The sequence below is a fragment of the Alexandromys fortis genome, unplaced genomic scaffold, assembly GCF_014885135.2.
Source record: "Alexandromys fortis isolate MF-2015 unplaced genomic scaffold, M_Fortis_MF-2015_v1.1 scaffold_116, whole genome shotgun sequence".
NCBI lineage: Eukaryota > Metazoa > Chordata > Mammalia > Rodentia > Cricetidae > Alexandromys > Alexandromys fortis.
In genome coordinates, this window is record NW_026067998.1 from 5,755,323 (window position 1) to 5,770,456 (window position 15,134).

Consider the following 15,134-nt stretch of genomic DNA (forward strand, 5'->3'; position numbering starts at 1 on the left):
TTAAATAATTTACAGTGTGTTAAAAATGTATGCAGGCTAAAAGTTTAAGTTATTAAATTAAAAAAAAAAGCAAGAAAGAGAGTAGTTGGGTGTGGTAGTACACACCTTTAATCCCAACACTTGGGAGGCAGAGGGAGATTGACTCTGTGACTTTAAGGTGTGGTAGCACAGGCCTTTTATCTCAAAGACTGGGAGGCAGAGACAGATGGATCTCTGAGAGTTCAAGGACAGCCTGGTCTACAGAGTTATTCCAGGTCAATGATATACAGAGAAGGGTTGCTGTGAACACCTCCAAAAAAATCACTTCACTCAACTGCTTACATAGATGGATCTAGCACACAGTTATACCATGAAAGACCTAAATAAAAGCACCCCCATTCAGCAGGAAGCAGTCTGGAAAGCAAAAACTGTGCCCATGTTCACAAATATTGTTTCTAAATGTTCTTTTACATTTTAAAGGGGATATGATAGAGATATGAATAATCTCTATTAGTATTGGTATGGATTTGACTTTATTGATATAAATTTAAGGTCAATCTTGTTATATGTATATGTATTTCTGATATTGATTAAGGTAATGTGATTATGTAGTTCATGTAAAAATGTAATGTGTATAGGTTGATAATGGATAATCATTAATAATAGTCAAGTTTGTAGTTAACGTTATTTAGATTTTCTAGATGTACATAGATATATTTCTGATAGACATTCTTCATATCTTTCAAAGACTACAGAACAGGACATTTATTGTTTTAATAACTTCGGGCTTTTCATGACAATGAGACACCTGCTCCTGGCAGCACCAATCTACTCCAAAAGAAAGATGGGCATCGAAGAGGCTCCTTATGGAGTTTGATAGCCATTTGGGCAAGAAACTGCTATTGCCTGGACTATTTCATAAACTGGACACAGAGAACCAGCAGAGAGTGGACTACTGAACTTGCTTCAAGGTGAGATGATCATTCGGGGTTCCTGATTCATGACGGAGTGTGCAAGACATTCTGCAGGACACAGCAGATAGTGACTGAACTGCCTTTGAAATTTCCGGCTTCATGGAAATATCTCTGGATACTATGGGCATGAAGGCCGAAGATGGATGCCCCAGTGATACAAAATAACTTTGGGTGACCTGCAGGCAGCGAGATGTGTCTTTTAATTCTAGAGGTTGGAAGTTGCTTATTTTTTGTTTGCTTGAGTAATATTGTATCCTTCTGGAGTCTTTGATGGAGTTGAAGAATAGATAGTTAGTTATAGTTATAGTTTCCCTTAGTTATGATAAGATAAAATAGATGTAAATATTGTATTTTTTACTTGATAACTGTTTTATTATATGGAATTTTGCTATGTTAAAGTTAAAGTCTTCCTTCCTTTTTGTTTAAACAGAAAAAGGGAAAATAATGGAGGAAGGTCATTGGCTAATAAAGAAACTGCCTTGGCCCATTTTATAGGTTAGAACAAAGTTGGTTGGAGTAAACAGAACAGACTGCTGTGAGAAGGAGGAAGTGAGCTCAGATGCCATGCTCCCCTCTGCCAGCCAGACATGAAAAAGCCAATGATAATGGCACTGGGATTTGTCTCTACTTCATGTACTGGCTTTTTGAGATCCTAGTCTATTTGGATCACACCTTCCCTAGCCTGAATGGAGTGCAGAGGTCCTTGGAATTCCCACAGGGCAGGGTGGTACCCTGACCTCTCTTAGGACTGGAGGGTGAGAAGGGTTGCACAAGTGGGGGAGCTTAAATGAAATGGGAGGGGGGATGAAGTGGAAATTTTGAATTGTATTATTTATAAAGCATAAAAATATTTTAAAAATTACCACAATTAAAGGAATGGGGAAAAAAGAAATAGAGAATGAGGCTAGAGATCAAAACCATGATAGTGATACCCACAGAAATAGCTGATCTGAGATAGTGAGAGCTACTGGTTCTGGACGGATAGTGAGAAAACCTGCAAAATCTAAATTAGAACCCCTGAATTTGCTTGAGGGTCTTGCAGATTGGGCAACTGATTGTGGATCCAGAATTTATCCCTAGTGCTTTAACTGTCAACATACTCTTTTCAATTAGGCTGTTGCTATACCAGAGAAGCAGCTACCCTTGGCAGATAACCAAATATTGGCATTCCACAAAATTTTGGTGTACTCTAGGCAATACAGGCTTCAAGATCACACCTTTACACAATTTCACTACAGGCTTCCATTGAGGGTCACTCTTGAGAAATGCCTGGCCTTAAACGCTTTCCTTAAGTGAAAGGCGAGATACTTAAATGCCATTCTTCTACTTTTGACTTTAATGTCAGAGCCACGTAGCTAAGGCTGACAGGTTCTGTTACTAGCTGGATCATGGTCCCTGGTTTAATTACACCTTCACCAATTTTCGGTTTCTCTTTGTTTCCTTCACTAACTTTGCTTGACTCCTCAGGAATTTGCTGTGGATACTGTGCTTGCCTAAATCTCAGGGATCCACCAGCAAATACACTACTAGAGTTGGGATTAAAGGCGTGCACCACAGCAGCTGGCTCTAAGCTTTTCTGTAATTTCTTTTCACTAGTTATTAATAACTAGGTTGATCTTGCCCTGACGTCACCACTCCCTTCATTTCAGTTCCAAGTGTTTTTCTCCTTAAACACAAGATTTAACTCCATTTCACTTCCTGGTACTCCTTTTCGCCTTGAATTTTCTACATCTTTTATTTTTGAAATGCTTAGTTTGCCTCGTTACATTATAAATACTGCTTAAAGTCACTACTATCAACAGCTTGACTATACCAGTGGTTTTCTTTTTCTTTTTTTTTTTTTTTTTACTCTTTCTCTGCCATAAGGATCAATTCCAAACTCCACAATTTAGAGTTAGGCAGACTCTTTAGAAAAGGGCAAAACCTAGATACATTCTTCATGAAAATATCACAAGAATCTCTAGGGCATATAGTAATGTTATTCTCCTCTGAAACCTCTCCTTGAAGTTACACACCCTTCAAATCCCAATCAACACAACTGTCTTTTTTTTCTTAATTGTATGCCCTAACAAGTAGCACTTAAACCTTTGAACTGTTTTTCTCATCCACAGTACCAAATTCCATATTCTTTCATTAGAAACATGATCACACTTATCACAGAAAGACTGCAGTTCTTGGCATCTACTTCCATATTTGTTATGGTTCAGAAAGCACAGACAGCAAATGATGAAGGCTAAGCTCCTTAATCTCAAGGTCAATTCCCTTAAATGGAGGGAATTCTGACATTGTGAGAGTTACTTTTGGTTGCCAACTTGACTACAACTGGAATGAACTACAAGCTGAAAATGGAGGGCACACCTTTAATGGATCATTTTTGATTGGTTTGTTCTCAATCTCAAGGAGGGAAAGATACTCCTTTGATGATTGAATTTGGTGGGAAGACACACGCCTTTAATCCAGTTCATGAAGCCAAAAGACACACCTTTATTTTGGCCACGCCTTGTGCTGGAAGACTATATAAACAGGTAGGTAGAGGCTTTGGCTCATTTGTCTCTGGCCAACACCTTGTTAGCATCTCTGTTCCTTCCTGGGAACAAGAGCCAACTTCTTTGGGATTCCAGTAGATACTGAAGACCAGCCAAGAGAGAAAACACTCTGGACTGTGCAACTCCTGAAATTTTTGAAGTTTCAGTTCATAGCCATCCATTGTTGGATTCCCTGGACAGCAGCCTGTAAGTGATTCCCATAAATTCCAAGGGGGAGAGAGGTTGGTTGTACTGTTGTATAAGGTGCTCTGTTGTTTAGAGAACTCTGACTAATAAGTCACCAAGGCTCTACCACATGAAATTAACCATATGGGCCCAAAACTGGTGCTCAAACACCCAATACTGTGGGGACCCGTCTCATTCAAATACCACAGTGGTTTTCTTAGCACGATATCAGGTTTTTGAGCACTTAGTGACAATTAACCAGTGCTGACTGGAAAGCTTTGAAAGTCATAGAGGCGAAACTTTATAGGAAGTGAGTCACTGCTGGATAGACAATTTATCCTGAAAAGACATCATACACAAAAGAACCTAGCTTTAAAACACGATATTTCCAGCACCATGCCTTTGTATGTTTTTCTAAATAGTCACACTTGCTTCATATGTCTCATGTGTTTAAGGGTTTTTCTTTTATCATATTTCAGTGTTCACACAAATCTAGGAATTCCTTTCATTCTTTCAAATTCCCTAGGTTTAATATTTGATGTATCCAGAAGATATCCTCTGGATGGTTATTTGGCCAGAACATTATTCCTTTTTACCAATAATTTAATTTGTATATCTTATCACTTGATAAGATTGGTGAAAGATTTTCATTTTGGTTCAGTGTTGAAAATAATCAAATCATTACTTCTCTGATGTAAGTATTTGTATTTGCATGGACACATCAGTGATTCCCTCTTTGAACTTTTCTGTGATTGCTTAACTACTGCTTTGAGGTTGGGTTTTTCTAAAATATCTATGTCCTTGAAGTGCATCATTAGTTTTGTTTGGGAAATCGAAGATTTGATGACCATGGATTCATAGTGCTACACCTGCATCCTAACGTTGATTAATTTTTTGTTTCTAGAATCTGCTGCTAACAAGAAAAGTAGGGGTGGCTCAATGGACCGTACAAGAGGCTCTCGGTTGGGCTGCAGGATGAAGGAGGAGAAGAGCGAGTGGGAGCGAAGCGGCCGATGGCGACACCGGACAGACGACGCGCTGGCGACCTTGGTGGTGAAGCAGGAGCGTCTGAGCCCCGAACCAGTCGAGCACCGCCGACACGACGCCCCAGCCGCTAACCCGTCCCCGCCCGCCACTAAGCCAGGCCATGGCGACCACCGCGGGAGTCGAGGTCTGGGAGCGAGCCGGTCCCCAGTCAAAAAGAAAAACAAGTCCTCAGGGAGAAGAAGCAAGTCTCCACGGACTAAGAGAAGCCGGAGTCCCCACTACACCATGGTTAAAGTGAAGCAGGAACGCGAGGACCATCCACGGAGAGGACGAGAGGATCTGCAGCACCGGGAGCCATCAGAACAGGAACAAAGGAGAACTCGTAACAGTGAGCGAAACCGACACCGGGGCCATTCCCGCCAAAGGAGGAGCTTTGGTGAGAGGCCTGTCAGTGGGCAGGGTCGGGACCGAGACAGCCAGATTCTGCAGGCCCAGGAAGAAGAGAGGGACTTTCATAATGCCAGGCGCCGGGAGCATCGCCAGCAGAATGAAGGTGCTGGCAGTGAGGCTCAGGAGGTGATCCCTCGCCCTGCTGGTAACAGGAGCAAAGAGGTGCCTGTCAAAGAAAAACCAAGCTTTGAACTTTCTGGGGCACTTCTTGAGGACACCAATACCTTCCGGGGTGTGGTTATTAAGTACAGTGAGCCCCCAGAAGCCCGGATCCCCAAAAAACGGTGGCGTCTCTACCCCTTTAAAAATGATGAGGTACTTCCAGTCATGTACATCCATCGACAGAGTGCTTACCTTCTGGGGCGACATCGCCGCATCGCCGACATTCCCATCGACCATCCTTCTTGCTCCAAGCAGCATGCAGTCTTCCAGTACCGGCTTGTGGAGTACACGCGTGCTGATGGCACAGTTGGTCGGAGGGTGAAACCCTACCTCATTGACCTCGGCTCAGGCAATGGAACCTTCTTGAACAACAAGCGTATTGAGCCACAGAGATACTACGAACTGAAAGAAAAAGATGTCCTTAAATTTGGGTTCAGTAGCAGAGAGTATGTCTTGCTCCATGAGTCTTCAGACACCTCTGAACTAGACAGGAAGGAAGATGAGGATGACAAGGAGGAGGAAATGGTGTCTGACAGCTAGCAACTGAGAAGCATCCCCACTATTAGAAACTGTTCCTGCTGGAGGCCGTGGGCTTGACTCTCCAGCGACTCTTCTTGCCTTAAGTCTCCTCTGTTGCTGCCCAGCTTGGGTTGCAGTATGAGAACTCTCACCTCGTATTTTGTTGAACTTGGCACAGCAGCTGCCTGCCTGTGGGCGCTTGTTTTCAGAACAGTCTCACCAATTACAGCATGTCAGTTTTGGTCAAAGTGTGTGGCTGTAGTGGGTGCCTTCAGAACCGCTGCAAACCAAGCCCTTGGAAAGGGGATCGTGGCTTGTTTGTTCTCTTTGTACAGTTTTTCTTATTTATATGTCATTGAGCTTTGTGGACGAGGGGTTTTGTTTTGGGGACAAATCCTAGAGCAGAGAATCTTAGTAAGCTTTGGTTGTCACCAAAACAACCTCCAGCATATACCAAAGCTTTGACCTGGATCAGCTCTTGAGTCATAGAGGTTGATTTTGCGCTTCGTTTTTTGGAAGTGACAGTTTACCACATGACCTCGTTATTGACTGTCTAAGCTAAACAGACACTTTGCGACGCCTGTATAGACATGACTATGTAGGAGGTCACGGCTTCTACCATCGGGTGCTGGTGTCTATCCTGCACTGGGTTGTGCAGCTGTGTCCTGAGAGGGTACAGGCCCATGTCGGGGATGGAGCCGGGATGTGGAGGCTGCACAGGCTCCTTTGGACACACACACACACAAGACCCGGGGCCACAGCAAGGCCCTGCTGCGGGGTCGGCGTTGGGGTGTTTCTCAGGGAGAGGAAGGAGATAGCATTTGAGTAGAGATGCAGAGCTGAAGAAAAAGAACAGATGATCTAAACGTCACATGACAGGAAACAGACGTAACCATTTTTTGAGGCAGGGTTTCTCTGTAACAGCCCTAGCTGTCCTGGAACTGGGAACTCCCAGAGATCTGCCTGCCTCTGCCAGCATTAAAATTGAGGTGGGCGCCACCACTGCTCGGCAGCGTAACCGTTTGGATCGTCTGTTCTTTTTCTTCAGCTTTGCATTTTTGTTCGGGTGTTGTCTCTTTCCTCTCTTTGGGAGACACCCCAGCGTTGACTTTGTGGCAGGGCCTTGCTGTGGCCTTGGGTCTTGTGTGTGTGTGTGTGTGTGTGTGTGTGTGTGTGTGTGTGTTTGTGTCTGGAGGGGCTTGTGTGGCTTCCACATCTAGGTTCCATCTTTGACATGGGTTTGTATTTACTTCCCGAGGTTGGAAAGCAAGGGCAGCCCAGCTTCTGAAATTCCCACCTGCACTCTGTGTAAGTAGAAAGGAGTTCATGACTTACAGTATGTGTGCCTGTAAATGGTGTGTTTAGGAGCTGTGTGCTGATTTTCATATGACAGTATTTGTGATAGAGATAATAGCACATGATAGGCAAAGGCCTGTTGCATTTGGAGAACAGCTTTTCATTTATATGTATTTTTGAGATAAAAAAATAAAATTTGTAAATATAGACCCAAAAAAAAAAAAAAGAAAAGTAGGTGGATTGAGACGACACATCATGGCCAGCCCCTGGGATGAAGACATCCTTGACAAAGATTTCAAGATCTTAAAACCTCTAGGCGTAGGTTCTTTCGGGGAGGTGAAGCTTGCCTGCCACATTCCCACCAAAACAAAGGTTGCTGTCAAGATCCTCAGTAAAAAAAGCAATACTCTGGATGAGATAGACTCTGAAGTAAAGATCCTTCAGTCTTTGGAACACAGTAACATCATTCATTTTTTTCACGTCATTGACACACAGTCAACGACTTATATAATCATGGAGTATGTGGCTGGAAAGGATCTACAGACGTTCCTCAGTGAGGTTAGATGTTTAAAGGAGCAGGAGGCTAGACCCATCTTCCAACAGGTCATATCAGCAGTGCACTTTCTCCACCAAAGACGCATTGCGCATCGCGATATTATATTGGAGAATATCCTTATTGACGGAGATGGAAATGCCAAGCTTTGTGATTTTGGTATGGTAATTCAGCTCGCAGAGGAGCAGAAGTTGGAAGAACTCTGTGGTTCCTTGTTCTATATAGCTCCAGAGATCTTGTCAAGGAAACCTTATGATGGGCTGGCTGTTGACATGTGGAGCTCGGGAGTTGTCCCATATGCAATGGTCACAGGACAATTTCCATATGCTGAAGACACACTAGATGGTATGCACAGGCTCATCACCAACACAAAGTATCCCAGCTTCGACCACTTGTCAAAACCCTGTCACATAATCATTGCACAATTACTCACAGTTTCCACCATGAGGAGAATAACCATATGTCAACTTATGAAAAGACCATGGCTGGGCTCCATAAAGAAACATACAACACCTACAACTAAAGAAATCCTTTCAAGGCTTGTAGAGACTATGTGCACCATGGGTTATAACTTGGAAGATATATTTTCATCACTAAGAAACAGGCAACCAAATGACATAACAGCAACTTTTAATATTCTAAAACACAAATTGATGTGTGAGAATAGTTTCCAACATACTGAGCATCCCTGTTTAAAGAGCAGCCACATAGATGCTCCTCACCCTCAATTTTCATTGAAGAGGAGAGCCAGTGAACCAGCCCTCCCAACAATTAGAGAAGCTGGGAAGAGACAATGTAAAGAAGAGGGTGTAGGAGGAAGATGCAAGAGTTGCCAAAGTCTTATCAAGCTCAACAAATACTCGTGCTTGGAGCTGAAGCCCTGTTCAGAAGTCAAAGTCCCAGAAGGAGATGTCCTGATGGCTAATATTATTAAGTATGCTAATGGGAACATTGGAGACAACATGAATTCTGTAGACATCTGGCCTGGTGATCTCTCTTTATTCGAATCACCCTTGGATGGAGGACCCACTTTGTTTCGGAACATGGAGTTTTCGACAGAGGAACCTTCCATGGAACCCAATATTCCCAATGACCAGCCTGAGATTGGATCCACATCCTCTCCATCCAGGCCATTCAAGGGCTGGAGATGGATGAGGAATGAATTTCCCATGTACTCGATGCACTGTTGATCTGTGTCATGCCCATTCCAGAGTGAACTATGAACCCTTTTTTATGCTCCAAAGAAAAGAGTTGAAAGTGTAATCGGTGGGGTGCACAATTGCGTTTGCCACCAAGATATTCCCTTTCATTGTATTTTAACTCTGTTATATTAATAAACATATATATATATTTTAATGACAAAAGTACAATCTCATTGGCACCTGTTATGCATCTGGCCCCTGAAGTCAAAACCATACAAAAACACACAGATTAATGCATGACCACATACTACTGGGTATCAGGGCCTGCAAGCTATACAAACATAAACTCCAAGCCCTCCACATAGCGTTGGTTCATGACTTTTTTAGTATCATATTTTGTATAGACAAATCTCACATATACACATATGTCTATATTTCAGGTCTTACTTGCTGTTCCCTGCTGTCCTGACAAAGCAACAGCTCCTTTCTCATGTACACGTCATGGACGACTAGATAACTCACCTCTAACAATTTTAAGCCCACTTATATAAACCCCGTTCATTATTAAGCTTTACACTATGACCCCCTGCTGATTATCATGGTCACGATTTTCACAAAAGCAAGTGTCTCTTTCTGTTATATTTCTCTGCTTTTCATCTCAGCCGTACACTGGGATGGAGAAGTATCACATACTACACAGAAGTCCCTACACTACATTCAAATAACTACAAGCAGATGACAGGTACGTGGCAATTCCTCCTGTGCATTCCCTCCAAAACAGCCATGGTCCTGTCATACAGAAAGGGTTTAGCCTCTGTTAGTTACAAACTATCCTATAACAGAACCACACATAAACTGGTGTTCATTAGCACACAGCATTTTTTTAGAATTTCTGTTGCTGTGGAGCACATTGACCACTTACAAAAAAAAATATTTGGCTAGATCAATAAGTAAAACTTCAGAGGTTTAGTCTAGGATCATCCTGCCTAACCATGGTGGCATGCAAGAAGACATGGTGTTGATGAAGGAGCAGAGAGCGGATGAGGACATAAATTTTCATCCTACAGATAATGGGAAGTGGTGTAGTACACTGCATCTGGCTTGAGTCCATATGCAACCTCAAAGCTCTGTCCACAGTGACACACACCCTAAAACAAAAGCACAATTCTGTAAAAAAGGCACACTTGCTAGTGATGCCACACCCTAGGATTTTATCGAGGATGGTTACATTCAAGCTACCACTTTTCATCCTTTTACCCTATAATGATGTGGGAGTGATTTCTTATTAATAAAGAAACTGCCTAGGCCCCTTGATAAGGCCCACCTTTAGGTGGGTGGAGAAAACAGGAGAATTCTGGGAGAAGGAGGCTTGGTGGAGCAGTCGCCATGATGCTCCCACTCCAGACAGACGCAGGTTAAGATCCTCTCTGGTAAGCCAGCTCATGGGCTACACAGAATATTAGAAATGGGTTAGAACAATATGTAAGAGCTAGCCAATAAGAAACTGGACCTAGCCGGGCCAGGCAGTGTTTGAAAGAATACAGTTTCCGTGTAATTATTTCTGGCATAACCTAGCCATGCGGGCGGCCGGGTGCCGGGGACGCAGCCCTGCCGCCCCTCCTAATTCAACACTATAAATGCGTAGCAATTTCATAATGCAATTTTTCTTTATGCAGCTCAAATCCCCCCATTGTATACCACAATCCCAACAATGTTTTGAACTCATAGTTGAAAGTCTCCTCTGACGCGGTTCATAAATCTCTTAATTATACTCTGCTATAAAATTACAAATCAAAATCCATTTTTAACACTTTCAACTTCTAATGGGGGACGATATGCACCTCTCTTCAAAAAGTAGGGAAGATAACATCGTGAGGAGATACTAGACCAATGCAACGCTAGACCAAAAACATCGGTGTTTACTCCAAACTCTGCATCTTTAAGTCTCACACCATAATGCTCATCAGATATCCAACACCATTCAGCTCACTCCCTGTAACATACTTTCTTTTTTCCTCTTAAAATGATTTTTATAATATGTTTTCATTTCACATAGTAGCCAGTTCCAACTCCCTTCCCATTTCCTGCCCCACCCATTCTCCATTCCTCTCTTGATCGAAGTTATAATGTAAATATAAGGAGAAACATATATAGATCCTCCTGGAAATTGGAGGCAGACAAGACTCCCAGGCCATAGTTGGAAACTTGGGCGTGGTGTGGCATAGGGGGAGAGGAGAGGGAGATAGAAAAGGGAGAAACGGAGCGTTGGGGAGGGCTTGGGAGAGTGGGATGGTTGACATGGGGGAAGCACGAATATGGGAGCAAGGAAGCAGATATCTTAATTAAGGGAGCCAATTTGGGGCTGTCAAGAGGCTTGGCTTTAAATTGGTTCCCCGGTGTCCACGGCGATGACCCCAGCTAGGACCCTGGGCAGCGGAGGAGAGGGTGCCTAACCTGGCCTTGCCTCATAGTCAGACTGATGACTATCTTGAATATCACCACAGAACCTTCATCTGGGCACAGATGGAGATAGAGACAGAGAACCACATCAGAGCAATGGATTGAGCTCCAGGGTCAAGTTTAAGAGAAGAAAGAGGGAGAATATGAGCAAGGAAGTCAGAAATGAGAGGGGTTGGTCCACCCACTGAGACTGTGTGCCTGATCTAATGGAGCTCACCAAAGCCAGCTGGACTAGGACTGAATGAGCATGGGATCAAACTGGACCCTCTGAATGAGGCTGACAATTCGGCTCATTTTGCCCCTTTTCATTATATACTACTTAGTGTCACTCCAAACAACAGCTTGACAGAGACTATACTATTGGATTTTTGTGAGATTTCCTCTGCCATAAGGATCAGTTCCAAACTCAACACTTTATACTTAGTCAGACTGTTCAGAAAGGGGCAAACACCCAGATATTTCTCCATGAATATATCACAAGATTACCTAGGGAATATACTAATTTTATTCTCCTCTAAAACCTTTCAACGCTGTCACACACAGTTCAAATCCCACTCAGCACCACTGTCTTCCTTGCTCTTAATTGTATGCCCTAAGTTCGAGCACTTAAACTTTTGAACTGTTTTTCTAATCCACACTCCCAAAGTCCATATTCCTTCATCAGAAACATGATCACACCTATCACAGAAAGACTCCAGTTCTTGGCATCAACTTCCATATTAGTTATGGTTCTGTTGCTGCAAAGAAACATCATGATAATTGCAACTCTAATAAAGGAAATCATTTGATTGTGTGGCTTACAGTCTCAGATATTTTGTCCTTTGTCATGATGTCAGCACTGTAGTGGGTAGACAGACATTCTACATACATGTGAATTCTCGGTTATAGGAAGTGAACTGAAACGCTAACAATGGTTTGTGCATATATGAGAGGTCAAGGCCTGCTTCCACACTTCATCGACCAAGGCCATACCACTCCACCTAATCCACATCTGCAAATGCCTTCCCTATTAGAGTATAGGAGGCAAATACTTCAAAATACCACAAATTATAACCTGATAAACAGATCAGGTCTTGCAAGGTAGAGAACTCCATAGACACACATACAACATGAACACACACACACACGGATACATTTTTAGTTCTCTGGCATGTTTGGTACAAATATCTATGAACATGCCCACAATGTCACCAGCCACTAAACAAACCAGCTCTATTATAACAAGATACTTCGAGCCCTGTGGCTTTCTATGTCATTGAATATCTGAGTGCTGAAAACCCTTCCTTTCTAGAACTGATTCTTTTGATTATATCTTTAATTGCTGGTTTGTGTTTTGAGACAGGATTTCTCTATAGCTTTGGGGTCTGACCAGGAATTAGATCTTGTAGACTAGAGTTGCCTGGCATTAACAGAGTTCCTCCTGCCTCTTCCTCCTTAGTGCTGGGATTAAAGGTGTTGGCCACCACCACCTGACTAGAATTGATTCTTAACTGTGGATTGATCACAGTCATGATAAAATAAGCAGGGCTCTTTTGTGGTGTAGAAGATGAGCAATGAAAAATAAAACAATAAAACCACTGCCGGTTTTGTGAGGACAAGATTGAGTGGTTGCTTGTGGTGAAATTACAAACAGACATTCTAAATAACGTCAGATAGTATTACAAAAGGGTCACAGCCTGCAACCGTGTATTTTTGTTGTACATTGGTTTCACCGTTAGATTCTTACACAGCAATGTAACAGTAGTCCTGATAGGTTTGGAGTTCTGTAATCTACGGGACATCAACATCTCTCTCCATCATCTGTCTCAGCTGATAAAACAACCCCTTGAGTCCTGACTTCCTTGTTCATATTCTCCCTCTTTCTTCTCTTCATCTGAACCTTGGGAGCTCAGTCGAGTGCTCTGACGTTGGTCTCTGTCTCTATCTCCATCTGTCGCCAGAAGAATGATTATGGGCCAAAGTCAATTCAGGGACCCTCCCCTCCACTGTCCAGGGTCCTAGCTGCAGACATCCCTATGGAAACCTGGGAACCCCTCTAAAGCCAAGCCTCTAGCCAACCCCAAATTGGCTCCCTTAATTAAGATATCATCTTCCCTGCTCCCATATCTGTCCTTCCTCCTTCTCAACTATCCCACTCACCCTAGCTCTCCACAACCCTCTCTTCTCCCTGGTCTCTCTCCCTCTCTATTTCCCCTACACCATCCCCATGCCCATGCTCCCAACTTTTGCCTGGCAATCTTGTCTGCTTCCAATTTCCAGGAGGATCTCTATGTTTTCCTTTGGTTTCACCTTATTATTTAATGCGATGAGGGTGAAGAATGGGTGAGGCAGGAAATGACAAGGGAATTTGAACTGGCATAGCTATATGAAATGAAAAAGATCGTATTATAAAAATCATTTAAAATGAAAAAAAGAAAGTATGTTGCGAGCAATGAGCTGAACAAAGTTGGATATCTGAAAAGTGTTTTGGCATCAGACTTAAAGATGCAGAGTTTGGGGTAAGCACTCATGATTTTAGTCTACCTTTCCTTTGGTCTAGTATTTCCTCACTATATTCTCTTCCCTAATTTTTGCACAGAGGTGTGTATCTTTTAACATTTTAGGTGGAAAGTGTTTAAAATAGCTTTTTTAAAAATTTTCCAGCAGATTATAATTAAAAGATTATATGAACCACCTCATAGTAGACATTCAACGTTGAGTACAAACATTATTGAGACTGTGGTATACAATGGGCAAATTTGAAGCTGCATAAAACTAAATTTGTATTATGATATTGCTACGCGTTTATAGGGTACACGATGAAAGTATGTAGCTTGAATGTAACCGGCCTCGGTAAAATCCCAGGTTGTGGCGTTACTAGCAAGTGTGGCTTTGTCAGAGAATTATGTTCTTGTTTTTGATTTGTGTCACTGTGGAGGTGAGCTTCGAGGTGAAATACGAACTCACGCCATGTGCAGTGTACTACACCACTTCCCATTATCTACAGGAAGAAAATTTACGTCCTCATCCACTCTAAGCTCCTTCATCAGCACCATGTCTTCCTGTGTGCCACCATGGTTAGGCAGGATGATCCTGGACTAAACCTCTGAAGATATAATTAGCGATCTAGCTAAATATTTTCCTTTGTAAGTGGTCAATGTGTATTCCACAGCAACAGAAACTCTAACAACATGCTGTGTGCTAATGAACACCAGCTTATGTGTGGTTCTGTTATAGGAAAGTTTGTACCTAGCAAGAGCTAGACCCTTTCTATATGACAGGACCATGGCTTTTTGGAGGGAATGCACAGGAGGAATTGCCACCTACCCTGTCATGTGCTTGTAGTTATTTGAATGTAGTGTAGGGACTTCTGTGTAGTATATAATACTTATCCATCCCTGTGTATGGGTGAGATGAAAAGCAGAGAAATATAACAGAAAGAGACACTGGCATTTTATGAATATTGTGACCATGATAATCAGCAGGGGTCATAGTGTAAAGCTTAATAACGAACAGGGTTTATATAAGTGGGCTTAAAATTGTTAGAGGTGAGTTATCTAGTCGACCCTGATATGTATATGAGAAAGGAGCTGTTGCTTGGTCGGGAGGGCAGGGAATAGCAATTAGCCTGGTCTATAAGAACTAGTTCCAGGACAGGCTACAAAACCACAGAGAAACCCTGTCTCAAAAAAAAACAAAAAAAAAAGAAAATATATTCTATTAAGATTCATAAATTCATATATCATGTATTTCAAGGACAGACTCTATTGCATGCCAAATGAAAATTTATGGAGTTACATCTGGCTTTTGAAATACTAAACAGTAGTTACTGGTACCAAGATGGTGTAAAACTGATATTTTGGATATTTCATAATCATTCTTGGAGGGTATTCTATTATGCTTAGAGCGACTAACACAGAAA

General features: G+C 42.3%; 1 protein-coding gene across 1 annotated transcript; it reads left to right on the forward strand.

Annotated features, from left to right (window-relative positions):
* Nucleotides 1–4,639: 4,639 nt before the first annotated feature.
* Nucleotides 4,640–5,973, forward strand: LOC126512640 (smad nuclear-interacting protein 1-like). Its single transcript, XM_050160510.1, has one exon. It carries the CDS (start codon nt 4,640–4,642, stop codon nt 5,801–5,803), a length of 1,164 nt encoding a protein of 387 aa, XP_050016467.1. The 3' UTR covers nt 5,804–5,973.
* The last annotated feature ends 9,161 nt before the right edge of the window (nt 5,974–15,134 follow it).

Excerpts from the sequence above, each read along its gene's own strand:
- LOC126512640 (XM_050160510.1), top strand. The coding sequence starts at position 4,640 with ATGAAGGAGGAGAAGAGCGAGTGGGAGCGAAGCGGCCGATGGCGACAC.